This window comes from Phyllosticta capitalensis (genome assembly GCF_038381095.1).
Source record: "Phyllosticta capitalensis strain CBS 128856 chromosome Unknown BKA78scaffold_2, whole genome shotgun sequence".
NCBI classification, from domain to species: domain Eukaryota; kingdom Fungi; phylum Ascomycota; class Dothideomycetes; order Botryosphaeriales; family Phyllostictaceae; genus Phyllosticta; species Phyllosticta capitalensis.
In genome coordinates this window covers 1,087,124-1,112,694 of record NW_027117440.1, presented here as the reverse complement: position 1 = coordinate 1,112,694, position 25,571 = coordinate 1,087,124, and the positions used below count along the sequence as shown (strand labels likewise).

At 54.1% G+C, this 25,571-nt stretch overlaps 10 protein-coding genes across 10 annotated transcripts; 6 read left to right on the top strand and 4 right to left on the bottom strand.

The window, feature by feature from the left end:
* Positions 1-1,294: 1,294 nt before the first annotated feature.
* On the bottom strand, positions 1,295-2,065 carry BKA78DRAFT_292391 (uncharacterized protein; the record flags this gene model as incomplete). The annotated part of the gene is made up of 1 exon (XM_066886048.1): positions 1,295-2,065. The coding sequence occupies one exon, from the start codon at positions 2,063-2,065 to the stop codon at positions 1,295-1,297; it is 771 nt and encodes a 256-aa protein (XP_066747609.1).
* Positions 2,066-3,410: 1,345 nt separating this feature from the next.
* Positions 3,411-5,074, bottom strand: BKA78DRAFT_349739 (monocarboxylate permease Mch4; the record flags this gene model as incomplete). Its single annotated transcript, XM_066890850.1, has 4 exons — positions 3,411-3,578; positions 3,701-4,139; positions 4,204-4,458; positions 4,515-5,074. The coding sequence occupies 4 exons, from the start codon at positions 5,072-5,074 to the stop codon at positions 3,411-3,413; spliced, it is 1,422 nt and encodes a 473-aa protein (XP_066747608.1).
* Positions 5,075-6,338: 1,264 nt separating this feature from the next.
* On the top strand, positions 6,339-6,596 carry BKA78DRAFT_305382 (uncharacterized protein). The gene has a single exon (XM_066887701.1). The coding sequence runs from the start codon at positions 6,347-6,349 to the stop codon at positions 6,536-6,538; it is 192 nt and encodes a 63-aa protein (XP_066747607.1). The 5' UTR covers positions 6,339-6,346; the 3' UTR covers positions 6,539-6,596.
* Positions 6,597-7,225: 629 nt separating this feature from the next.
* BKA78DRAFT_74086 (uncharacterized protein) lies at positions 7,226-9,838 on the top strand. The gene is made up of 2 exons (XM_066893675.1): positions 7,226-7,307; positions 7,371-9,838. Exon 2 carries the CDS (start codon positions 7,398-7,400, stop codon positions 9,735-9,737), a length of 2,340 nt encoding a protein of 779 aa, XP_066747606.1. The 5' UTR covers positions 7,226-7,307; positions 7,371-7,397; the 3' UTR covers positions 9,738-9,838.
* An 822-nt stretch (positions 9,839-10,660) lies between these two features.
* On the top strand, positions 10,661-11,149 carry BKA78DRAFT_231711 (HSCB C-terminal oligomerization domain-containing protein; the record flags this gene model as incomplete). The annotated part of the gene is made up of 1 exon (XM_066883781.1): positions 10,661-11,149. A coding segment is annotated over one exon (489 nt), but the record flags the coding sequence as incomplete, so codon positions are not given.
* A 1,166-nt stretch (positions 11,150-12,315) lies between these two features.
* Positions 12,316-13,425, top strand: BKA78DRAFT_74067 (uncharacterized protein). The gene is made up of 2 exons (XM_066893674.1): positions 12,316-13,233; positions 13,355-13,425. The coding sequence occupies exon 1, from the start codon at positions 12,552-12,554 to the stop codon at positions 13,107-13,109; it is 558 nt and encodes a 185-aa protein (XP_066747604.1). The 5' UTR covers positions 12,316-12,551; the 3' UTR covers positions 13,110-13,233; positions 13,355-13,425.
* A 67-nt stretch (positions 13,426-13,492) lies between these two features.
* On the top strand, positions 13,493-14,816 carry BKA78DRAFT_305379 (uncharacterized protein). The gene has a single exon (XM_066887700.1). It carries the CDS (start codon positions 13,620-13,622, stop codon positions 14,742-14,744), a length of 1,125 nt encoding a protein of 374 aa, XP_066747603.1. The 5' UTR covers positions 13,493-13,619; the 3' UTR covers positions 14,745-14,816.
* Positions 14,815-15,540, bottom strand: BKA78DRAFT_305378 (uncharacterized protein). The gene has a single exon (XM_066887699.1). The coding sequence runs from the start codon at positions 15,329-15,331 to the stop codon at positions 15,077-15,079; it is 255 nt and encodes an 84-aa protein (XP_066747602.1). The 5' UTR covers positions 15,332-15,540; the 3' UTR covers positions 14,815-15,076.
* A 1,757-nt stretch (positions 15,541-17,297) lies between these two features.
* BKA78DRAFT_246370 (fungal-specific transcription factor domain-containing protein) lies at positions 17,298-20,146 on the top strand (the record flags this gene model as incomplete). Its single annotated transcript, XM_066884211.1, has 4 exons — positions 17,298-17,419; positions 17,480-17,951; positions 18,004-19,854; positions 19,907-20,146. The coding sequence occupies 4 exons, from the start codon at positions 17,298-17,300 to the stop codon at positions 20,144-20,146; spliced, it is 2,685 nt and encodes an 894-aa protein (XP_066747601.1).
* Positions 20,147-21,926: 1,780 nt separating this feature from the next.
* Positions 21,927-25,213, bottom strand: BKA78DRAFT_305373 (uncharacterized protein). The gene has a single exon (XM_066887698.1). The coding sequence runs from the start codon at positions 25,040-25,042 to the stop codon at positions 22,208-22,210; it is 2,835 nt and encodes a 944-aa protein (XP_066747600.1). The 5' UTR covers positions 25,043-25,213; the 3' UTR covers positions 21,927-22,207.
* Between the last annotated feature and the right edge of the window lie 358 nt (positions 25,214-25,571).

Sequence of the window (25,571 nt, the reverse complement as noted above, 5' to 3'; positions counted from 1 at the left end):
GCGAGCGATGGGATTCGCCGGATTTGTGTATTGATTTAGAGTTTTTGCGTGCTGTGCAGCCAAGCCATCAAGTAGCCGCCACATGTTGTATTCGCCGGACAAACAAGAGAGAGGCATAGCAGAATTCATGCGCATTAGCACGAGCTGTGCTCAAAGACGTCAAGAAGAAGGGTGGTCGTTTTGGGGGCCAGGATGATGTGCGAGTCGGGCACGGATTGGCGGGCAGGCGCAACGGGCTACCGGCACCGCCGGCCGTCAGTTTGCCGGCGGTGGTCCTCTCTACGGTAGGGGTGCCATTTTCGCTTGTCGTTTATTGCTTTCCCATGTCCTCTATTCTCATCCTTTTCGATAGCCATCACCAGATAAGCCCCTTGTCACATCATCCAAGAAATACACGTTGCGCCTGCATTCCGCGTCAGTATCGGTCGTCACTCGTCAGCCTCCCAGAGCACGCACGCATATATTGCGGCATAATTGCTGCAAGACCCCGCCAAACAGAAATCGCACTCAAACTCTCTCGCCAGTCTTCGCTTCACGAGACCCGACGTTGAGCATGCAAACAACAGTGACTCAGTGGCGCTTGCATCTATCTGGGTCACGGGCGCATAAACGTGTCCAATACGCTCCCATTGGTGGCTCGCTGCGCGTTCCTCGATGATAGTCTCGTATTCCCGCCTTGGGTATAGCAGCTCTAGCACCAACGGAGATGGGGCGAGGCTCGGTCGAAAAAGGTCGTGGCACACCACCTATAACAATCAAAGGAGCGTTTGTCAATTTGAAAGAGTGCGAATAAGAAGCGTTGGAGCACCCCGTGGCTTTAGGGAAGATGTGCTTGCAAGCCTTTAGCGGCGTAGCGATGCGCTGACAGGATGGAAACTAGAAGCAGTGCCACGATCAATAATGAGCCTATTCTTAGACCAGTGTCATCGAACCACCGCTGTGTACACCTGGTACTCAACCAATGGCAAACATGTCAAAAGGAGGATAATTCATTCATTCATTCAAAGGATCCGGCAAAAGGCCCGAGTCATGCATAGGCGCAGTAGCGCCTCTATCCACAGATGCAGTGACTGTATATGCCCGTGTGGCCAGCCTGCCAGCCCAGGCGAGCAAATACCGTCTGTGTCGAACCCGTGTGAGATTTTTTTTGAGCCAGCACGGGCAGCAAGTAGTGAAGCAAATTCCCTCCCTGTCAGAAATGAAATTCCACCATCGAGCCAGTCACGCCGTGCCTTATCTGCGCGCATTCCACGGAGCAGCACGAGGCTCCATATCGCACACGCTCGTAGACTCCTCAGACTCCCCACGCGCTCTTGGCATCGTTCCATAAATCGAGGCGGTCCTGATTCATCTTGGTACCAATGCAGCTGGTGATGTATTCCTCAAAGCCTTCCTGGGTGCCGCTCGCGACGCCCTGCTGGACGGACTCGGTGCACTGGCTGGTGATGAACCAGGCCGCGCTGCCAAAGCTGTCTTCGTCGCCACTGACGAGGGTGAGGACTCCATCGGCGCCGCCGGAGGCCTTTGCCTGCGCCACCTTGTCCGCGCCGTAGAGAGTGGTTGCGTACTCCTCGTTGTAGGTGGCGCTCTGCATGTTGCGCGTCCCCTTGCCTGGTGTGTGGACCGTCTCGCCGCTGACAAAGTGGCCCCAGTTGTACTTGAATTTGCCGGATTCGTAGAGCATGAGTGAGACGAGCGCAGCACGCGTAGCCATCGAGTCAATCTTGTACTTGGACCAGGACGCATAGATGAATGGAGCCGCCTGGGATGCTGTGCGACATTCGTTGGGGTAGAACGCACCATCACAGGAGGACGTGTTGGAAGATGTGTTGAGAATGCGCGAGACCAGGATGCACCAAGGCTGGTCGTCGTCGTCCGTGTCGCGGGAGTGCTTCTCGGTGCCGGAGTCAACATTGATCTCGTGGAAAGCACCGCCAAGTCCGATACGCTTCAAGGCGCGAGGTGAGTGGACGTGCTGGGCAAGGTTGTCGTCATCATGGAAAGGGTGCGCCATGCCTGCGGCGATCCAAGCGCAGAGAAGAAGCATGATCTTGAGGGTCGCCATGGTAGGTGAGAGTTGGAGGAGAAGAGTGTGTTGAGAGGTGAAGCTTGAGGAATAGCCTGAGTTTTGATAGTTGGGGGCAGTGCCTGATAGTTGCCGGCGACGTGATGCTTGAGGGACTGTAGTGAAGGGTTGTCTGAGAGTGATGGTTGAGGTTGATGTCTGAGAGGTGTGTCTGAGGGTTGGCGGAGGAAGGTCGGTTGAGGTCTGGTGGAGGAGGTTTTATGCTGAAGGTTTGGTGCTCAGGGAAGGTGGTGGTGGTTAAGGGCAGGTGTTGATTCAGGATAGGTGGTTTGGTGGTGTTCTTCAAACAGCTGTGTTGGTGAACATCAACTTTTGGCCCAAGACCGAAGGAGAGAGTGGCAACGGTCGAGATTCGAGAAGCGAAGAAGGATGCAAGGAGAGAGACGCGCAAAAGAGTGTTGACGATTGCTATAAGAGATGATTGACTTGACTTTTAGACCCCATGGTAAGCCGGTTGCGGCTCTGTCAGATGGGAGGTTGGAGAGAGAATGCAGCACGCATTCAAGGTGTTGGTACTCAGCCAGCGTGAGCAAATGGCATACATTCCTGGTGCTCACACGAGGGAGGCGTTTTCTCAGCGCCTCCCCGTGTGACCAACACGTCCGTCTTACCACACTGTCGCCAAATGAATGGCTTCTACGTCTGCTTGCCCAGAGCCACAAGGCTCAAGATGCGTTTGTCTTCGACGATCGACATGACCAAAAGCCAGTAATGGCAACGATGGGCTGGCCGTGTAAGCGACAGCGAGTGGAGGATGGAAGCTGAAAGGTCTTTGCTCCACGTGATAATCCATCGGTTGGCTGTCGGCCGTCGAGCGAACCTTGTCCGGGCGTTTCCAAGAGGCCCTGACTCTGTTTGATGTGCATCGCCGTCGCTTAAGCGCCGCGCCTGCTGAAGAATCAACAGAGAGAAAAAGACACGAGCAAGCGCTGTCGAAACAGACGTCGTTCTTTAGTTTCCTATTTAACGACCAATGGTCTGACTCGGAAATAGTCTTTATAGTTTGTTCTATAGCTCCAACTTTTGCCGAGCCGCCGCACTACTATTTCCTACCTATTCCACGACAGGGATTCCCGACTCGTACTCCTACTCCTCTGCACAACCCTGAAGATCGCTATTGACCTCCCAGCCATAGGACTCGACTTGCGCGCTCGCACCTATGTTTCAAGGTACGAGGGGCATCACGAATTATTATGATGCCATTGGAGCGGCCGTTTCATGCCGACCTACATGATGGGGTGCCTCTTCGGATTTAGAGAATTGAATCCAGGAGACGGCGAGCGGAATTCGCCAAAACTCCGGGAGACCAGCTCCTTTGATCGCGTCACAACTTGCCCGTCAGGTTCGCATTGATCCTGAGGCGCACAAAACCAGTTAGACCCGCCGCCGCCAGTGCCATGGAGCCGGCGTAAAAGATGGCTGGCCGGTACGCCTGGAAACCGGCCTTTTCGCCTCCGTATGCGTTGAGCATGAAACCTGCAATGGGCGCTCCCTGTACGTTGTTTGACCCGTCAGTCTCTGTATATTCTCTAGCATGCACCGCCACGGCTGCCTTGTGACGATGAAACGGTGCAACCTGAAGAAGGAGGAGAAGGAGGGGTTGCTTGCACGTACCAGAAGGTATCCACCCGTCCAGCCGGTGACGATCATGGCCATGGCCACCGCCATTCGCGCCGATCCGAATACATTGCTGACCACAGTCGGCATGGTCGAGAAGAAGCCACCGTTGGCGGCGCCGTTGATGACGACAAAGACTGCCAGAGGCGCGATTGATTCAGAGACGGGCCACACGGCAAGCATGCTGATGGCGGTGAGGGCAAACGACACAAACAGCGTGTTGAGCGGCCCAATCATGTCGGCCAGGAATCCGCACCCCACACGTCCAAGAGCACTGGCAAAGTTGAAACCAGCAACCAGCCCGGCGCCTGTGCTCGAAGACAGTCCCAGCGAGTTGCTGTAAAGCGGCAGGAAAAACGGTGGTACGAAGAGCGGGAAAGTCCCGATGGCCCCTGCAAGGAATATGGTAATGAATCGAAAGTCCTTGACCAACCGCCTGCAGGATGCGTGTTACCATGGAATACTCTCTTGATACGAATTGCATAGGAATAGATGCATACCAATCAATAAACTTTTTGGACTGGATGTCGGTTCGCTCTTTGAGAAGGAAAGCCGCGGGCATGGCCGTCCCCAAAGTGATTAGACCAATCACCCTAAAGGTCCAGGCTGGGCCCACTTCTACGATAAGCTTATTCATCGCGAGACTGGTGACAGCACCCCCCAGTCCTCCGCCTGCGTAAATGATGCCATTGGCAACTCCTCGTCTTCTGGAAAAGTACTGCGCCGTGATTGTTGTCGCAACAATGTAGCAAAGGCTGCCAAAGGTCAGACCAGGAGTTGTGGCGTGGGGGCGCAAATGCGGGAGACTAACCTGACTCCGGCACCCATGACCACGCCGGTGCAGACAAACAGCCCGGGAACGCTATGCGTGCAGAAACCGCTCAAGATTTGACCACCGCTAAGCAACGTCACGCCCATCATGGCCGTGGGACGAGAGCCAATCCAGCGCAAAACTCGGGAGCTAACCGGCGCGAACATGGCATTGCAAGCCACTGTCAAGGAGCCCACAAAGGCAAGCGTCGACGCTGATGAGAGTCCTTGCTGCACAAGAGCATCTTGAATTATGCCCCAGCAGTACGTGGTACCGATGAACCACCAGGCGAGCACAGCACCGGCTGCGACAACAATCCATCCATAACCGCCGTCTGGGACATTGGCGTCTGCAAGGCGCGAGGCCTCGACGATGTTATCAGGGTCAGGCGGAGCAGTTGTGGCCGCCCATTCCGGAAGTTCTGGAGACGTTGGTGATTGCGAGTTGCTGCTCTTGGCGCCGTCGCTGTGGTTCGAAGTTCGATTTGGATAGTCGTCCAGCCTAATAATAGCCGGGGGCGACGCGGCCGCCGACGCAGTCACGGTCGTCGTCGCCGACATTTTTCGTGTTCGCAAAATCGACAGCAAGAAATTTGGATGACGGGCAGAATGTAGAGAGCAAATCCTTTTAAACACCGCCTGCTGCTTGCGTGCTCATTCTCCAGGTCGACGAAGGAAAAAAAATCAAGGGCCCGATCCTTGCGCCCTACTTTTGACAAGAGCGGGCCCGCCTGTTGGGCTACCTACTTCCTTTTGCGGCCTATGCGGATACGTCTAGGAGGAAACGGAAGTCTCGTAGTACGTACCGCCATGTCCACCAATGGCGTGACCAATCACGTCTCTTTCGTTGGGCGGTTTACCTTGACCATTGTTTTCAACCACTCATCCAACGAGCGATGACCGAAATCGGCCAGCGGATGTACGAAGGGTTTAACGGGGGAAGGCCAGAAGAGGAGACCGTCATAGGCCGCTGACGTAAGGGCATGGCGCACGAAGAGGTCGAATTGCATGGCGGTTGCCCATTTCGCGAGAGGAATCCTGGAACATGCCGAAGGACGGGAGAAAAGTTTGACAGTGGCGCTGAGCAGTTGAACACACGATGCCACGGCGGCTTTTTGCCCGCAATCAGCGGCCAGGTGTTTCCTCGGCCTTCTGCTCAGCAAGGCACCAACAACGAGGCGGCAAGAGGCAAGACGACGATTCGGGACGGTCGACGGTCAGCCCAGTTCAAGTCGAGGGAGCGCGTCTCGTGGGCCTGAGCGCTTGGTGGACCGGATAGGACGGATCAGCAGACAATAGTCGCGCCGGGCGCAGCTATAGCGGTGGTTGCACGGCGTGCTTCGCTCAAGATGAGCAATAATGCCGGTACAACATGGAGGAAAGTCTGTCGACATTGTCGTCCAGAGGTGCTGGGCTCGAGGTGGCACCAATAATAATACCTACCTGAACACCTGCAGCCCCTGATTTATCTCGGCCAGTGACACAGGCCAAAGACGACGAAGCGATGATGTCCGTGAATGATCATAGCAGATGGCAATCGTCCGGGGTGATGTGATGATTGATTGGCCTGGGAGGTCGCTCGCACGCTTATCATTATGCACCGCCTTCCTGTCGCTGTACACACTTTTCGAATGTTGAGCAATGGATACGTCGCACCGGTCTGGCCGAGGTTTAGGCTGTACCAAGGACTGGCGGGAGAGCAAATGCGAGTGCGACCAAAAGCCCGGCCTATTCTGGGCCGCAGAAGCAGATCCACCACGTATTTGTAGAGTCGTTTGCGTGGCGGGGCGGGCAAATCACAGGCGCTGGGAGGGGGGTTGGAAGTGAGGGATCATGGTCGCCTTGCCTCTCTGCTCACCCTGCCGTCTCGTCTTGAATCCAGATCCTGCGCCGTTCCACGTTGCTAGAGGTGGATCTGCTGTGCCGTATCCAGCTAGCCCAGACTCAGAGACATGGCCGCGGCGGAACATAAGCGATCTCGTATCAGCACCGATGACGCTGGTGGGTACGACGGCCCACTGGTAGATGCTGGCTGTGTTTGCGGAGGGAAGCGATGGTGGGGAAGACGAGGAGAGAATAATTTCGAGACGACGCAGAGACTGTCTGGTTGTAGAGGCAGAGTCGCAAGGTCGCGATGTTGGGACTGTTGTAAGCGAAGCGAGCAAGCAAGCAGTCCATGTCGACCACCACCCAGCTAACCCCAGGCTGCGCGTACGGAACATGTATAGTAAATTGCCCGTCATGGCCACGACGACATGATGAGTAAATCAACGGCCAGGCAGCAACCTTATTGAAAAGGGCAGGGCACGAGAGGGCATCTTGGGCAGGACAGGGGGTCTTCAAGGGCACGAGGGCGTTTGGTTCACGCGGCGCTGGACGGCACGTAAGTTTTTACCTTTTTCCGCCGTGTAATAAGTTATCATAACTTCTCGAAGCATGCCGTCGCCGCTCAAATTTCGTCGCCAGCGCCACACAAGCATCCCCCTGCACGGAGCGCCCTAAAGGTTAATCACCCTTTGTTGCCCACTTCACTAGCACGCCGGGGCCGTCAATTACGCGCTAATCTACTTTATACCTCTGAGCTATATTGGCCGGCACTGTGAAGTTTCTTTATTAAAAAGAAGAGCCCTGCAGGCCCACTGACTATCTTGGTGCTGACTCTTGCATATACATACATAGCTAGCTGTCCATCTGCCTCGCCTGCGTGCAGGACTACAGCTACAGCTACAGATCACCTAGTACCTGCTCCTCAACAATACCCCAGGCGTCCGAGACAAAGGAAGGCCTCTTTCAGGTACCTACCCCTGTCCTGTCTTACTCTTCTCCAAATCGTTTGCTGACATGTGCCGTCTCACAGGGATCGGGAATTTTTCTCGCGTCAAGAATGGAAGTCTGCTGCGAACGGCCAGATAAAGTCGCCCAGTCCATTCTTGATCCTCACACCCCCGCGCACAACTCTCACCCGCCCATGCCAGACGCTTCTCGACACCAGACGACGTCATCCCAAGCCATGATGGACGTCGATTCTGCCCCACGGGGTCCAGCCAACTCGGAAAAGGATGACTATCCCAATCAACATCAGTATCCTTCACCAGCTTCAGCACCAGCGCAGCCGCCTGCTCCTTCCTCCACCGCGCCCTCCTCGGCACACCACTCCCCCGTGCCCCAATCAGTTCAGTTTTCCAAGAAAGTTTACCCACCAACCAATACGAGACCGTCGTCACCCGCGTTAAGGGACTACTCGATATCTGCTGGAGCAACACCAAAAACGGCTCCCGGAGCACTACCTCGTACCAATGGTCACCTTCCTCCTACTCCCAACATGCAGGAAGTTCACTTTGATGCCCTGCAGCGTCTGCAAGTCCAAGTGTCACATCAGCAAGGGGGCCTCCAATCGCAACGCCGCAGTGTCGACATGCTCGAGGCCAAGGTCGACACGCAACAACGCAACTTTGACGCGCTCACCCAAGACGTGATCAAGTTGGCTGAGCAAATGTCCCGGATTGAAAATCTGCTGTTTGCCACGAGACAGGAACTCCATTCCCGACCCACTGCGCCGGTACCCGCCGCCTCTCACTCGGTGAGTCATCTCGATGACGGCGTATTGGAAGCATTCGCAACCAGCCTCGATCATGTTTCAGCGAAGGTCAACGAAGTGGATGGATTGAAGATGCAACTTGAAATTCTTAAGCGTCGGATCCGGGTATTGGAACCTCAGGGTCGGGAACCCGGACACGGACCCAACCATGCTACGACCAGTTTGCCTTCTGCTTCAGCTGTTCCGTCAAATTATGGTTCCAGAGACATCCTCCCCATTCAGCACCACCCACACCCCACGCAGCCGCGCCCTACGGTGGGCTACCACGGGTCACCTGCATTGGACACATCTGCTAAAGAGCCTCACCCTGAGTCGCGCTTGGCACCGCAAGCATCATCGCAGGCACAATCTCAACCCTTTCCCCCACATGCCGCACTTCCAACACAACATCTTCACCAAAACGGTAGCGTCAGCCAAACAAGTCAGCATTCGAGTGGATGGGTACCTGTAAATCAGGGCGCCAAGCGGCAACTCCCAAACTGTGTTGAGGATTCACCAGACACTCGCCCAGCCTCCACAGGTTCCCCAAAGAGGCCTAAGCTCGCGCCACTTGAACCGAGACTAGGGCCAGAGTCAAATGGATCCTTTGATCGGATGGATGTTGATGGGAACGAGCAACGGCATGCTGCTGCAGTATCGTCGCACGAAACGGCTTTTCACCCGGTCTCGACCCCGTCCTCGTTTGTTCCTTTCGGCCAAATGGTTGATTCGACTGTCGAGGCTTGGCACGCGGACCCAAGGAGCACTATGTCTGCCACAAGAGATGTTCCTCGGAGGGGTCGTGGTGGACGTGGGCGTGGGCGGAAGAGTTTGCCAGCAGATTCAAGGGCCGTAGGAACGCCAGAGTGGGACAAGCCACCCATGGACTGGACCGGGTCTCAGGTCGTTCGAGAGGATTATTATGGTCTTGAAGGCACTCCCAGTGGTCCCAAGATGCCACGCGGTAGCAACCTTGTTCGTCGTGGCTCCGGTGGCGCTGGCCCTTTGGCGATGCGCCCTATCGAGCTTGCGCGTCCGTCAACAGCTACATCGGAACTTGACCCATACGCCCACACCAAAAAAACTCGGACGAAGCCGTTCCGCAATGCGCAGGGCATCCTGATCCGAAAGGATGGACTGCCTGATATGCGCTCGCACAGCAGCGCTGCCAATCTACGCAAGGTCCACGCACGCAAGGAGCAGGAAAGAATATTGGAGTTGGGAAAGGGATCCAACTCCCCTACTTCGGGTCCCGATGGCATGAGCACCCCATTCCCGATGAGTAGCAATGGGTCAAATACACCAGAAGCCGAGCACGCCACCGAGCAAGATCGCCACAATGCCATCATGAGGCAAATGTTTCCCAATGGCATCAGCGACCAAGATGCTCAGCACAACTATCACGACAAGTTCTTCCCCTCTCGATCAGTCGGCCAAGCCGCCGGACCGAAGATCAAACACGAAGCTCACTCGCCAAGCATGCCCATTAAGGAAGCACCAGAGAGGGCTGTAGAGGGATCAACAACCAATGGAGACACTCAGAGTGGTAGTACACAAGTGAACGGAGCACCGACAAACGGCAGTTCTGAGAATGCCGCGATTGCTCCTCAGCAAAAGGAGCCGGTTGCTGTCGCGCAGGCCGCTTAGCTGGCAGCAGCCTTGGAATCTGATTTGAATGCATTTTGAGGGGTATCGGGTTGGGTGACATACACAGGAAGGACGGCGGGTTTGCTTTTACGCTCCATATGCGTCGATTTGGCACAGGCATGGATAGGAAGGGGGTTTCATTTTCCGCTCGAAGCAGATTTACAGATACCCAAATTTTTCAAAGCAATGATGAATTCGTAAGATGATGGTTCTTTTCAAGGTTGACGGTGTCAAAGCTGTTGTGTGCTCCCGGGTCTGTTCTTGTTGTCATCGCACGTCTGAAAGCATGAATCATGTCACGTCGAGCTTGTCAACAGAATCGACGTGTCAGAGTTCAGTGAAAGATTCTCTAACGAGTTATGGGACTTTGAGCATTCTACAGATATCGATAATCTGCCAGCTCAGGCATGTACTGGCATGTTCAATCCGGCTTACGTGAAGATAGACGTGAAGCCGTGTGGTTTTGGTAAGGTTATTTGACAGCCGAGGCTGGGCCTGCATCAGTTGGACAAGGTATGATGACGTTCGTGCCTGACTCATGCGCCCGCTCGATTTCTGTGCCTCTGCTTCGAGGCATCAACACACATCTTGCAATTCTCACAATCTCAACTCCTCACCACATCCAGATCATCTGGGACAACAACATGCGTAAAATTACCCCCCAAACCATCAGCTGGCTTCGAACTGCCGTACGACGCGAGCTCCAATGTTCCAACGCTTCAACGCCAATTCGACCGCCACACCTCCGATTATCGCAATTGCGCCCTCACGCCGCTGCGACCTCCGCGAACTGCGCCCCTGCAGCGCAGCGCTCCTTCAATAGCTCCAGCCGGTGTCAGCAGGAATCATCTGCTTCCCTCTCCGCCCTTCCTGAAGCCCTTCAAAAAATCGCCACTGCCGTCCAACAACCGGACCACACACACTACTCGCTTTTCCCAAACACCCTATCGCGGGGGCCTCCGCCGTCTGGACCTTTCGACATTGACCTACGCGCGCTTAAAAGCGAGTTTCTGCGCCTCCAAGCGCTCGCTCATCCGGATCGCCACCCGCAGACGCATAAGCGTACCGCTGAGGCGCTATCAGCGCGCATCAACGAGGCATACAAGACGCTGCAGTCTCCCTTGTCCCGGGCACAGTATTTATTGCGTCTGCAAGGAATCGAGGTGGCGGAGGACGAGACTCTCAAAATTGAGGACCCGGAGCTGCTGATGGAGGTGTTAGAGGCACGCGAGGCGATCGAGGAGGCTGAAGGCGAGGGGGAGATTCGGGCCATGAAGGAGGAGAATGATGCGAAAGTAGAGCACAATGTGAGTGTGCTTGACAAGGCATTCAGAGAAGGAGATTTGGAGACGGCGAAAAGAGAGACGGTCAAGTTGAGGTACTGGAGCAACATTCAGCAGAGCCTGCAAGATTGGGAGCCTGGGAAGCCAGTAGTGTTGCAGCATTGAAGAGATGTGGCATAGGTGTAAGATGACGACCTGGTGGGAGTGAGCATCTGATTGCAGCAGTCGGAGTTCTGTTTTGGGGAATGCAGACCATCTGTGAAGAGAGAGCAGAGTTGTTGATGAAACCTGCATGGGGCATCTTCTCGAAGCCGATAATTTGCATCGCCGCCGCCAATACCACCGTCATTAACGCCTTATCTGGCAAAATTGCCGTTTTGTCTCGAATCACGCTCTATCTTTCAAAACGCACATGACGCTGATGCTATCATCGATGCAAGAATATGCCTTCAAGCGTATGCCCGACAGACTTGACCAAACTCAGAAATGAGGTTGAAAGATTGAAACTCGAGGTGTTCAAACAACACGAGTCTGCCACAGTCAAGAGCCGGAGACGAAGAGCAACCAACCTTCGAGAATCAGCATCGGAAGCATTCAACCGCCTGATTATGCATCGACACAGAGGCCTTACGAAGCAACCACGTACGGCAACCACCAGGACGCCATAAGGTCACAAAAAGCATGACGCGCCGGAAACGAACGACCTCATGGAGACCCACCTCCACGATAACTCGATTTTCCTTCTCCCTAGCCTGCATCGACGAAGCTTCATCTCCCAGCCAGTCACATTTTAGCACCCAACTCACGCCTTCTCCCCAAAGCCAGATCGCCGCTGCTCCGCAATCTCCACACCGCAAAGTTCCATGATGAGCCGTCACCAAGTCACACTTGCTCGTAGCACAAGATGTCGTGATACAGTTCAAAAGGAGAAGGTCGCACCGCGCGGTGGACTGCCCCTTTTGGAGGCCGAATACGAATATCCGTCGGAAAACAGCAATCAATTACGCTCACGGCAGCGGCATCAAGACCGCTTTAACGGCCGCCCAGCTCGTACATAAGTGGAGCGGACGAATTTTGACGGTCTTGGTGCTTCTGCGCAGCAAAACTTCAGCCAGAAGCTCTCTCGCAGGCAGGCCACCAACCGCTGTTGTCAACGGCGGCGGAAAGAAAAGTCTAAATGACTTTTCTGCCGACACCCGTCTTGTACTACAGGGCACTGATCACTGCTACCTTGACGGGTTTTCCCAATAAACGGTATCGACCCGCATGGGTGCTGCAGCAATGAAGGGAAAGGAGGTATTGGGTACTGAAACCGCGTCGGACAGGGGAGAGAGGAGAGGAGTTATTCGACGGCAGAGCATCCGTTCCCAACATCTACCTCGGTACGCAATAGCGAACTGGAGCAATATGGCTTGGTACATTGGCTCCCAAGCTAGCGAGATGAAGTGTCTTGGTTCCAAGTTCCAACTAATCTATCCCGTCTCTGTGAGACGTCGTCTAAGAAGGCGGACGCGATCAGCCGCATTTCGGAATGGAGCGTTTGGGGGACTCGATTCGGGAGAGAGGTGTATCATGTATCGAGTTGAGATTTTCGATATGTGCCTGTCCATCTATTGACTGCGCAATGAGACACAACAGTTGGTTGTGTCGACCCCGGACCCCTGCTGGGCTGTGTAGTGCTAGACGAGGGCTGCGCGCCATAACGCATGTTTTTCTCGTTAAGCGTGGCAGGGGTATTGTAAGATGGGATATCCAGGATCGCTTTGTAAAGAAAGGGAAGAAAAACCAAAATCCTCAAACGAATTGGACGGCGGGACGACAGGGAGGACGCCGTCGCGAGTGGGATGGAAAACGGGTAAACAGCGATGATGTCATAGAACTAAGACGGCGCATACTTCACCCACCCCTGCCGGTGTTCCGTTTCACCTTCTTTCCTCTGATCAACAACCCTGTGTGCGGCTATCTGCAGAAGGAAATTTTCTTATTGATTTCTTTTCATCGTGCGTGGGCGCCCTTGTGTCCAAGATCCCATTCCTGTATCCCTGTTGACGTGCCGCCTTGTCTTCAATTGTCTTTGCCCGTCGTTTGAGGCGCGACGCGACCACTGGACGCGTCTCGCCGCTGCATCACGCGCCAGGACCGATCAACTCTTGCGACTCAAGATAGCTATTCAGCCAGACATTCGGTATCGCGTCGTGTATCGGCAGAGAGACGTGAGTGGATCAGCAGCGGGGCATCTTTACAACTTTTACGCACCGGCAACATGGCTGAGCCTACGACTCCGCCACGTCCAACGAAAAAATTGGATAACGACGAGCCTGACACGATTCAAAGGTGCCGGTTTTTTTGCCGTTACGATTTCCGAAAAGACGACCAGACGGTCACGGACATTGCGCACTGGGCCGGCCTCACCAAGTCCACGGCGCACGGGTTGCTCAACTTACGGAAGGAGCAGGAGCACGGCGAGAAGGCCAATCGGCGACTCCATCATCTATCTGGAAAACCCAGAAGAGGGGGCTCTCCTTTTGACGACGTTAATCCGCAACCCTACAAGCGGACTTTCAAGTTGCCCTCTGATTATCTTGAAAGGAATCACACCATGACGGGCCAAAAACGCAACCTCGACGCCTACTTCCAGACTGTAGCGCAACAAAAGGGAAAGGTCGACAAATCAAAAGTTGCCTTTACCTTCTATCCTCCAGGTACCGCTGTGGAGGGCAGTGACACCAAGCGCCAGCGGCTAGAGGTAAAACTGTCACCAGAACCCCTTGACACGGCCTCCCCACCATCAACCCACCACACCTACCCCCATGCCATTGCGTCTATCCCCTCCTCCCTGCAGAATGCACTCGCAGACACGACCCCTCCTTCCCCTGGGCGTGCCATGACCAATGGCCCTGCTCTCGACCTCCTCTACTTCGAGCCCTTCATCGCGCGGCGCACCGCCGACGAGCTCTTCCGCCACCTGCGCGCCAGTCTGCCCTTCTACCGCGTGCGCTACACCATCAACCGCGGCGGCAGCGGGCCCGTCGACGTAACAACGCCGCGGTACACGACCGTCTTTGGTGTCGACGAAAGCTGCGTCTTCGCCAGCGGTGGTGGCAGCGCTGAAGCAAACACAGAAGAAGCGCAGCCCCTCGAGCTGCTCGACGCAAAGACGCGCACGCCTGTCCCCAGTAACCGCTATTCGCGCCAGCCGCGGCCACTGCCCGCCAGCCTGGCCGTGCTGCGCGACGCCGTGCAGCGGGCGACGGGCTGCGTCTACAACTTCTGCCTGGTCAACTACTACGCATCTGGAGCTGACAGCATCAGCATGCACTCGGACGACGAAAAGTTCCTCGGACGTGACCCAGCCATAGCGTCGCTGTCACTTGGTGCGCGCCGTGACTTTGTCATGAAGCACAAGCAAGACCGCACAGCGCCGACGCTGAAGCTGCCGCTGGCGAGTGGTGATATGGTACTCATGCGGGGTACCACGCAGGGCGCTTGGTTGCATGGTGTGCCTAAGAGGAGTACGAAGACGGCGGGTGAGGCGGGGAGGATCAATATTACGTTTCGGAAGGCCGTCGTTAGGGGTGGGACGGAGAATTATTATCGGTATAATGTTGGTGATGGGGAGTGTTGGAGGTGGGATGATAAAAGGGGGGAGATGGTGGAGTGGAAGGAGACGAGGGGAAAAGAGGACATGAAGGAATCAGAACTGGTAGACGCTGGGAAGAGTTGAAAATGTACTGACGGCGCGTAATTGGCACGCTTTCTCGTCACCAAGAATCAATCGAAGACCAATACGGCCCGATTTCCACGCGTTTTAAATTCATTTACCGTTCCGAGGCTCTTTCTACTGACCGTAGCTGAAGTGTTCATTGACAATTGCAACCCCTATTCACAGTAGCAGCGAGACCACGAAAAGGGTGGATGTTATCGTACAGTTCCGCCAGCGAGTCCCAAATTCAAGTCCTGGCCAGCTTAAAGATCTCTTTGCTCTTTTTGTTTCTTTTGTAATTGGGCGCATCATAGCGCGTCAGGATAGGACATGCCGCGCATCGGCCGCCGGAGTCAAATTTTAGTCGACGCGCACAGTTGCTCAACACGCCAAAGGAAAGCATGGGCGAAGACGAAACTTCCTGGAGTGGACGATGGTGGAATGGTACTGAAAGCAGCAAAGTTGAAAGTTGAGGAGAGATACAAATTTGAACTAACCTTTTGACCTACCTTTCCAGCCCTTCTCAACACTGGTAGATTCTGCCACTTGACCCGGCGGTTGCATCCGGGGACTCGGATCAGGGTCGCTGACATGCAGTATTCTGACATGAGTGGTAGCCGGGGAAGAAACAAAGATCTGACAAAGCTGAGAGTGAGACTCGGCTTTGTTTTCCTGGGTTTCCTTTTGTCTTGGACCTGAAAGGATGTTCCTCGACGCAGATTGTCGGTTACATATTTGCTTAGCCCGTTTACCAGGCTGAGTCGGCAGCTACTCCTAGCACCGCACTAGGTCTGGCGCGCATCCTTTTGGGGAAACAAACATGAACATGAAATGCATGTGAGAGGCAGTGCACCAAGCCTGTCAGTGACGACTGAGGCAGCCGTCATAGCGTCAGAGTGCTAAAAGGCGCGATAAGCAATTGGTGGCCGCTCTGATGATGGCGTTGCGGGGAAGATGAGGCCACTGAAAAAGTGAGGCACCCCGCCCGTTGGACGTCTCGCTCAATGCCTGTTCCGATGCTGTGACAGGCTGAGAAATGGTTTGTCCTTTGGTCTATCATTGTGGTTTTTGAGGCATCCCTGTGGAGTGATCACGGGGATGTTGAATCCAGAAATGAGGGGTAGCGGGATGCTGTCCTGGAGCTGAAGATGCGGATTCGATGATGGCTCGAGATAGCGCAGCAATGTCTGTCGTGTGTGGCGGCGGGCTGAGTAAGGACGGGCCCAGGGAGACTTTTGAAGCCGCAATGGAGGGACGAGATGGAATGGCGAGGAAGAGGCAAGGGACAAGACGACGTGGAGAGGAGGTCGCGCAGCGATATGGATGGCGGAGTTAGGACATAAGAGACGACGCGGGACACGGACAGCGTCGCAGTAGGTACTGTTGTCTGGAGAAGCCCAAATTCGACACCGTGAGATTGGACTGTGAGTCACTACCTAAGCATTAGCAGATGTATGTCGAAGAGGGATCTAGACGAGTGATATTCATGTGCCTGTGGCTTGGCAAGCTCCCGCGCGTGCGCAGATAGTCGACGCTGTCTTGTCAGCTCTCGACCCAAGTTCAACTTCTCTCCACTTGACGTCGTCGCGACACACCTCAACTCCAGACAACCCCGCCCCACACCCCACGACGACAAATATCCTCCTTCAGCCTTCATTCCGACGTGTCGCCATCCTCTGCCGTCCGTTGTCTGGACGCGCGCATCGGTTGGAGCTTTTCGTTGCTGTGCTGCGCGCGAAACAGCCGGCGTCCACCTCTCTGGAACGACACTGCGAACACAGGCCACAGGACAAGAAGGTGTCTGTATTTCAACTGCGGTAAGCTTAAGTGGCAAAAAAGCTCAGATCCTCTGCTTACCGTCTGCCTTTTGATGTCACAGGAGCTGCGCACCTGAAAAAACTCGCCCTGACGTCGCTGGAGATACAACGGCGTTAAGGCCTCTTCGCCGGTCGTCTTCGAATCCATTCTTGGGAAGCCCACGTAGAGTAGCGGTCTGCGCAGTGCTGCGCACAATCGCTCTTTCGCGTCTCCATCTCAAATTCGACCTTTTCGCAACCTACTACTCATTCCGGTCGGCCTTCTCGGGGGTACATTATCGAAGGGGAAACTTTCTCAAAAGAGCCGCAAAAGAGTAAGGGAATTAGGTGCGGTGCGGCGACAAGCCACCACCAAAGACCCAGGCAGTCCGGCGCTTCTCGGGGGCTCCTTTTCTATCAGCTAGCCGAAGCGCTGGGGTGGACTTAACGACATCTCCGTTTCCACCTCCGCTATTACAGGACGGATTCCGCCTCTCCCGCTCCCGCCTGTGCTGAGTTACGAATTGGCCCTCTTTGGCGACTTTGTCTGGCAGTAGACCTCTACGCGACCGATTGCTCTTGTGCCCAGGATCATTGATTGAAGGCGGAATCCAGCGAATCCGCCATTAGAACAGCTTCTTCACCAAATACTTCAAACTCAAAAATTCACACAAGACCCGAGTGGCTTCAATTCCACATAAGCAGCTGTATTATTCGGACTTAGGCTGCCCCGAATATCCGACTTGTTCTGTCATTGGGTCCAAGGAAATCAGCAACCATGACACCCACACCCCCTTCGGCTGCCTCCTCTAACTCCGGACATTCCCCAGACGGTCAGTTTCGGGTCGTGCGCAAGAGGAATAGAGTGCCACTCTCATGTGGGCCATGTCGACACCGGAAGTAGGTCTCTTGTCAACATGTCTGCCATTGTAGCACGACAAGGGCTAACATCTTCACCAGACTCAAGTGCAACCGTGGTCACCCTTGCGACAACTGCACCAAACGAGGCGACAATGCGTCCTGCACGTATGCCACTCCTGGTAACCGGAAGAAGAGTTCAACCGCTTCTACCCCACCGACCTCACCGGACGACATGCAAAATCGAATCGACCGCTTGGAAGGATTAGTGCTGTCCCTCATGACCAATGGAGCTCAGTCAGCTGGACCTGCTGCGGCTGCCGCAGCTATAGCAAATGCGAACATGAGCCTCCCGAATCCACCCCAAAATCATGGAAGCGTTGGCGGTAGCTCAACAGAGGGGTCAAGTGAGGTCGACAGGCGAATGACAATCAAAGAAGAACAAGAGGGACATGGAATGGGACATGATGATAGCGACGTTGATCAGGTTGCGAAATCGATTGGCATCATGAAAGTGGACAATAACAAGTCTATTTTTGCCTCGGAGGCCCATTGGTACGCAATATTAGGAGAGGTACGTCGGCCTGATCCCTGTCACCATTGCTGATATCCTGACGCTGTTGCAGATTGCAGAGGTCAAGAGCTTTTTTGCAGAACACAAGAAGCAGTACGATGAGCAGTTGAAACGACATCAAGCGACATATACAGATGACATAAGCCCAGGCACAGCATTCCTCTTTGGTGCTGTGCAGCCGGTTGACAAGTCAGAGATTCTGGCCGCGTTCCCTCCCAAAGCTGTCTCCGACTTGTTGATTACGCGATATTTCAATGTCTATGACCCTGGGTTTCACATTATCCATGGTCCCACATTCCAGAAACAGTACGACCATCATTGGACAAGTCCGGAAGAGACTCCCATCATCTGGCTCGGCATGGCTTATGCAATGATGTGCATTGCACTGCAATCATATCACAGAGCGGGCGACGAACCTCCGGAATACCGCGGCAAGACCTGGGAGATGTCGAGCGAATACCGACGACGTACCGCGCAGTGCCTCCTCAAAGCCGACATAACGGCGCCCGTTACGCACATGCTCGAGACGTTGATTCTCCACGTACAAGGTGAATATGCGCGGAGCAAAGATGCTGAGCTGGGCGTGTTGGTCAGCTGGACTATCATTGTCCGTTTAGCCATGCGCATGGGATACCACCGGGACCCGGCTCCTTATCGCGCGCTTTCGCCATTTCAGGGCGAGATGCGTCGGCGAGTATGGTGTGTCGTCCGAAAAATGGACCTGCTGTTCTCCCAACAGAACGGCCAGCCTCCGATGGTCAGGTCAAGCGACGCAACCACGGAACTCCCGAGGAATATCTACGATGACGAGTTGTACGAAGAGATCAAGGTCCTGCCAACATCAAGACCAATCTCTGAGCCCACGCCGTGTTCTTACATGATCACGAAAGCAAAATTGGTCTATGCGTTTGGCAAAGTGGTGGAGGATTCCCAAGCCTTGAGCTGCACCTCGTATGAAGGCATCACAAAACTGGATCAGCGTCTCAGAGAGCTCAATGCCGCTGTTCCTCCTCATCTACAGATCAGATCCATGGAAGAATCGGCCAGGGACAACGCGACGCTTGTCATGCAGCGCTTTAGTATTGAGCTGCTCTACCTCAAAGCCCAGATTGTGTTGCACAGGAAGTTCCTGGGACCTTCGCGCGAAAACTCGAGATATGCATATTCTCGCCGGACTTGTATCGATGCTTCCATGGCCATGTTGAAGCATCAGGCGACAATTTATCGCGAGTCGCAGCCGGGTGGTCGTCTGCGGACTGTCAAATGGTTCATCACCTCCCTTACTACCAACGACTTCCTTGTTGCGGCAATGGTTATTGCTCTTGACCTCTATCACACCTGCACTGCCGAGGCCGAGAGGGGCGGCCGCGCACCAGCGAACGACATCTACAGCTGGCCTCAGGACCGCCGCGATGAAATGCTGGCGGCCATTGACACTGTAGTTCCAATCTGGGCCGAGTATTCGAACGGCTCCATGGAAGCGTACAAAGCGCATGCGTCACTCAGTGTAATGCTGAACACTTTGAAATCATCTCATGCTTTGCGCCAAGCGCAGTTCGCAACAGCTGCCGCGGCGTACCCAGCTACGGCGAGCCTCCAGGACGACTCCAATGTTGCCCCGGAACATTCAGCGGCCATGACACTTGGCATGTTGAGCACCGGTGCGTTGACTCCGAACAGCGCAAATATGTTCGACAATCGGCCTTCGTATCCTGCATCAATGGGAAATATTCTCAATGATCCGCTTTCCTCCGGTACCGGCCTCACACCACAGTACACGGGACCCGCTCCAAGCGGCGAGCCGACAGGGCCCGTTTCTACAGCCAGCCCTTTCTCACAAATGTTTGGCACCTCAGGTATCGGCTTACAGGGGATGGACATGCCATCTTCGAATCTTGACTGGGTAAGTTTTCCTTCTTTGGCTTGTACGGGCTGTGGAGCTGACGGTGGATTAGGAAGCATGGGACTCGTACGTCCAAGGCACAGCCATGGACCCCAGCAACCAAATGTGGCCAATGGGTGTCCCCGACTTGATGTCAGACGTTAGCACGAGTATGCCACCAAATCAACAAAATCAGCAAGGGCAGTCCTCGCAGCCGCAACCGCAGGCGATCAACCCGGCTTTCATGAGCGGTAGTACCAGCAGCAACATCTTCATGGGCGAAGGCTCACCAGAGAGGAGCGGCATGATGTGAGGAAATGGAGAAGGTAGTCTTCGGAAGCTTTGGCACCTGGCTGCATCGGAGCATTCTTCAGGAATCGGATGGCATGGGACTGCATGAATCTCGGATAATGGGACATGAAATTTTCGGAGCGCCATCATTGGCAAGAAAAGGAAGGTTGTGTGCAGTTCGTGCCGGTTTTTGGCAGAGGAGTCGGCTCAAAAATGGACGACGGCAAAGGCTCGAGACGGATTGACGGGTTATGACGATACCAGGCGCATTTGGCTTCCTCACTCACATCCTTTGGTATTGCGGTTAGGGATCCGTGTTTCTTTGCGGCCATGGCTCGCTTTCCGTTGATATTTTGGCCATACTTATTTGCAGCGGACTGATTATTAGATTCCAACGAAAATTGCATTTAATTCGCATCTTTTGACGCGTGTGCCACTTCTTGACCGCCGGGACGTCCACCAATGACCCTCTTAGCTTTTGTCGGAGTCCGGCCAGCCCATTCATGCTGCTAAACAGCTGACACGAGGGTAAAGCACACGCAGAATGGAAGTATGAAGGAGGTATCAGGCTTCCTTTAGTCCCAAGAGTCAAAGTAAATCACCCCCGCCTCAGCCACAAGATGGATCAAGTCCATTCAACGATCTTTCCTGCAGACACGTTTTATGGAACGTTCATTTTCTACCAGGCCTAGATCTGTGACTTCCGTTAGCTTCGAGCACAGCTTAGGAAGTCCAGTGCTCTTTGGTCACAATCATTGACAGAGTGTTGGAAGCTATCATCGCAGAAGGTCAAGGGCTTGAATCTTGTTCGCTTAGACTGTCCCGAGGAAAGGGCTCCTCGCTGACCTGCCAGTGTGCTCAACCCCACGGCCAAAACACCACGCAGACAGAAGCAGACATAAGGGAGAAGGAGGAGAAAGAGATGAAGGGAGGGCAGATCAAAGATCAAAAGAGCAAAGATTCACCCGCGATACGCAGTCCGCAGGATATCTACGCCAGCGGGCTCGGGTTATCCAAGCTTGAGGCCGGCGCGGGAAGGGGCATTGGAAAGGAAGTGGCGTTTACAAAATATATACACCCAATGCACTGCAGGAGGCCTACCACCGTGGTGCTAATGGCTCGATTGCGAACTCTGCCACCTACTACGTATCAATCTTGAGTTTTTGCTGCTTCTCTTCTTGGAGTTCTCAACGCCATGGGCTTGGTCACCGTCTTTGACAAGTTGTGTGGTGGTGCGGCCGCAGTCACCTTAAGAGCGCCAACACTTTCGGCACACGCGCCTGTTAGTCCACTCAGCACATCAATCACCTCTTTTAGCGATTCCATGGCGTTGATTCGACATTATTTTGTTGCGTTGTCGAAACCTCTCGGTCATCACTACCTCCCTGGCGCGCCTGCCCGTTTTGTATTAAGGCTGCAGCTCATATTCTAGCGTGTTGGCCGGAGCAACTTCTTGCTCATTTCTCTGCTCTCTCGTAACGTCACTCGTGTCTTTTCGAGTTCTTTGAGGCCTGTCTTAGTGGTTTGGTATATTTACAGCGCGCGAAACACCCGAACCTAGTGACAACTTGTCATGCTGCAAGCGCGCAGCCGCAAACCGTGGAAGCGCTTACCTATCCATACATGAATGAATACGTTTCTTCTATGGACGACGCAATCGCGTTTCCTAAAAGGTTACAGCAGGCAATAATCAGGCGCCGCTCTGAAAAGGGGTATGGACATGCTGAAATAAGTAAAACCCCTCCCCTTGTTACAAGGTTAAAGTCCAATTTCAGGATAAGAACCAGCACAAGAGAAAGATATTTGTTGTTCAGTAATTTTATTTCACTATATATCTACCTGCAGCTTGTGAAGGAGCGACGGCAGGAAACCGCTGTAAGAGGGTATACGAAACAGCCGAAAGAGGTCGTCAAGTCGTTAATCCGAAAGTGATCAAAACACCCTGCGAAGCCAATCAAGCACCCAACAAGCCAAACCCAAGCCAGTCACAAAAGACACAAAAGTACAACGCCAAACAAACCGAGACACTGCTAGACTGCGAATACCCCCACAACGGCCCAATCTCGAGAAACGCACAGGCACTTCACCAACCTCCCCTAATGTTCTCTCTCTTCTTGACTTTCCCTCCCTTGGAAGCCTTCGCTCTTCTCCTCGCTGCCCAGCCTCTGGCTGCGGCCTGGAATCCAACCACGTCTCCAATGAGACGTCCAATTCGAGAATCCAGTACGCTCCTCCAGGCCCTTTGCAACACCACCGCAGCCCCAACGACTTTGTCCCTCGTCTGCACCACGGTTGCGCAGTCCGCTGCCAAGCGCATCAGGGTGACTCTCCGTGTGGCCTCGCGGCGTGCGAGCCGCAGACGGTACCGACGCTGGATTGCGCAGGCGGCGCGGTGCCCACGCGAAGCCGGGAGCAGGCGGGATGCGAGGAATGCGAGAGTTGTTACCGTAAAGTCTTTGGAGGGGATGGGACGAGGAGCCGAATCGCTGGTCGACGGCGTGTAGAGTGAAATGAAAGAGTCGCTGCAGCCGATAGCTTTGAGCTTGGTTTTGAGATTTGAGGTATGGCCGGTTGACGAGGTTGGAGTCGCGCTGGGAAAGCATCCAAGGTAATGGTCCACGATGGACTCGAGGACGCGGTCATCGGCAAAAGATGTTGTAAGATTCGCAACCCGGAGACCTTGAAGGCGAGCAATGCCATGGGCCCATGCCTGAAGCCTTGCGGTGTGCCTCACCAGACTTGTTGTCTCTTTCAATTCGGAGTCGGACTCGCTGTCTGGATCACAGTAGTCCTCATCCTTTTGTGCATAAAACTGTTCGCGGTGGCGCTGAGTTTCTTTGGACAACTCGGTCCAATCGACGAGCATATCGAGACCCCACTTGCCCACCAAAGACCAGAGCAGGCCAAGTGTCTTCTCGCGATGACCATCAACCACATGTTCCGCCGTGACCTCTTTGGCAACATGACCAGCAGCACCTTTGATTCCCCCAAGGGCGCTCAAGGCGATTTGGACATTGAAGAGCTTATGTGCCCGCCCAAGGCAAGGAAACTTGAGGTGCTGCGACAAGACCCAAGAATCCTCGTCGTCGACTTTGAAAGTGCTGGTCAGGATATCGCCAGTGGGCATAGTAATGGTAACGTCTTTCTGAGTCGGAAGTGATGCAGGAGTGTACAACAGGACCTCAATCAGTCTCGTCAACATCACCCCATCTCTCATGTCGGTAGCCAAATTCTCGATCCGGTAAGAACATTCTTCGAGGGGTGATTGAACGTGATGGAGCTCGTAATTGAAATGGCTCAGCGGTCGGGAGACGTCACCAAGAGATGGGAAGAGCATGCTGGAAAGCTGTTGGAGGACTGCGTGCGAAGATTTGTATAGCGATCTGCTTTGGAATAACGGCAAGTTGACGATGTTTTTGGTCTTGCTCATGTCAAGGAGAAGAATAAGCATCAAACTACGCAGAACGGTGCGTCGCCAGGACCAGCCTTGGGATCCAAAATCATCGGTCTCCTTCTGGCCTCGAGCAATGCTAGCAATACTTCCTGGACCACTTTTGGTCCGTATTGCATCCTCATGACGAACGAGAAAAGTGTCGAGGAAATCCTGGATTGTCCTTTTCTGTACCCGTACTCGTGGCATTTCACCGTTCGATGGAGTTGCGCCTGATGAGAGTCGAGTAGAAATGGGGACTTGTCGACCCACAACAGCTTCCAATGCCGCAGTGAGGATGGAGGGTTCATACGTATCAACGAAAAGCTTGAGATATTTGCGGCGCAGTCCAACATCATCCTTGATTCGAATTGCTTTAGAGAGAAGGTCGCGCGGTATGCTCAAAGCTCCGTACATCAGGGATGCCTGCAGCCTCTTGTGCAAAATTGGAATCTCAGGCTCCTGGTACACGCACAAAAGCTTTCTGCGGAGGCCGCCTTCTTCTTGAGCAAGATCTTGGGTCGTCAAATCCACTGAGTCGAAAAGTTTATTGATCAGTTGGGTTATAGCGACTTCTTGATAACTCAGCCAACTGTCTTCGTACAGTGCGGGACTGCTGAGGTCGTCGGAAATAACCTTGTATTTGTCGCCGAGATTTTGGGCTTTTTGAACGAGGAGCGGAACGCTGAGTTTGGGAGGAGGCTTCTCTTGCTTTTGTTTGATGATGCGAGACTTGGGAGACTTGTAAGTGGAGTATGCCGCTTTTTTGTTGGTTTTGTCGCCCAGGGGAGCTCTCGCCGGAGTCGCGTCGTTGTGGGTCTTCAACGCTTTAGAAGGTCTGTTTCTTTGCACATTCTCGGAGCTTGGACGCTTGCGGCTCGGCTCAGGTCTTGTTACAGCCGGGGCGAGCTGAGTAGCAGAGGTTGTCTTTTTGATCCCGGCTGGCTCGAGTTTGACGGGCTTTGTGACGCGGCTCTTGACAATCTCAGGGGTAGCGCGGCCACCAGTAATTTTCTTCTCAGGCTTCACAAGTATCCCTGGAGGCACGTTTTCCTTGCCTATTCCTGATCCAAAAATGTCCTCGGAAAAGGAGGTGCCTTGCAATGGTTTTGAGCTTTTTTGCAGGGGAACTCTTTTCGGCGCCGCTGTAATAGACCTCCTCAAAGCTGTCTTCTCCTTGTGCACTGAAGACTTTGGCGCTGCTACATCCTCGTTCAATGCAGCCAAATCCATTGTAAACTCTGCCGACCTAGTATTCCCCTTGTACGAGCCAGGATGGATCGTCATGATTGTCGTATCGTCCGATGGCACATAGATGGTCCTGCGGCGTGGATCTTTTTGAATCTCAGGCTTCTTCTTCTCTTGATCACCATTCTTCGGCGCAGCTTTTGATTTGATCGAGCCGGGCGTGAGTCCTTTTTCCGCAAGCAAAGCGGACACTCGGCGCCTTCTTGGTTGTTTGGCATCCTCGTTGGGCGCATGAGGCATCGGTATCCGTTGTGGTGGTTGCGCGAGAGCAGCAGACTTCCTGGAACGGCTTCGCGATCGAGTCGCATCTTCCTTGACCTCTTGAGGGATTGATTTCTTGCCTCGTCGCGGAGATCGCGAAATCGCATCGTCTACCCAAATGTCCGTTGAAGGATCGAACGCAGGCTCTCTTTTTGCTCGAGTCGCGCGCTTCCGTAGCTTAATACCGAGAATCTCCTGCTTAGACTGGGCGGTGTAGTCTATGTTTGCGGTCGCGTCGTCGAGGAATGCGCCTGAGGTGTGCGCGCTAGCATTGTTGTTGTTGTTGTTTTGAGCGATGGTCGAGGAGGACGTCGGTCCAGGACATGGGGTCGCTTGCGCATATCGATTCATGATGAGGGCGACATGAGTCTCCAGCAAGTCGAAGAGGCAATGTCTTGGGAGTTGGAAGGGTCGTCCAGAGGGATGACGATGATGCTCGAGCTGTGGAATCCACCCCATCATTTCTCGGCACCGCCGAAGTTGTATCGGTCCGCGGTTGCTACGGCAA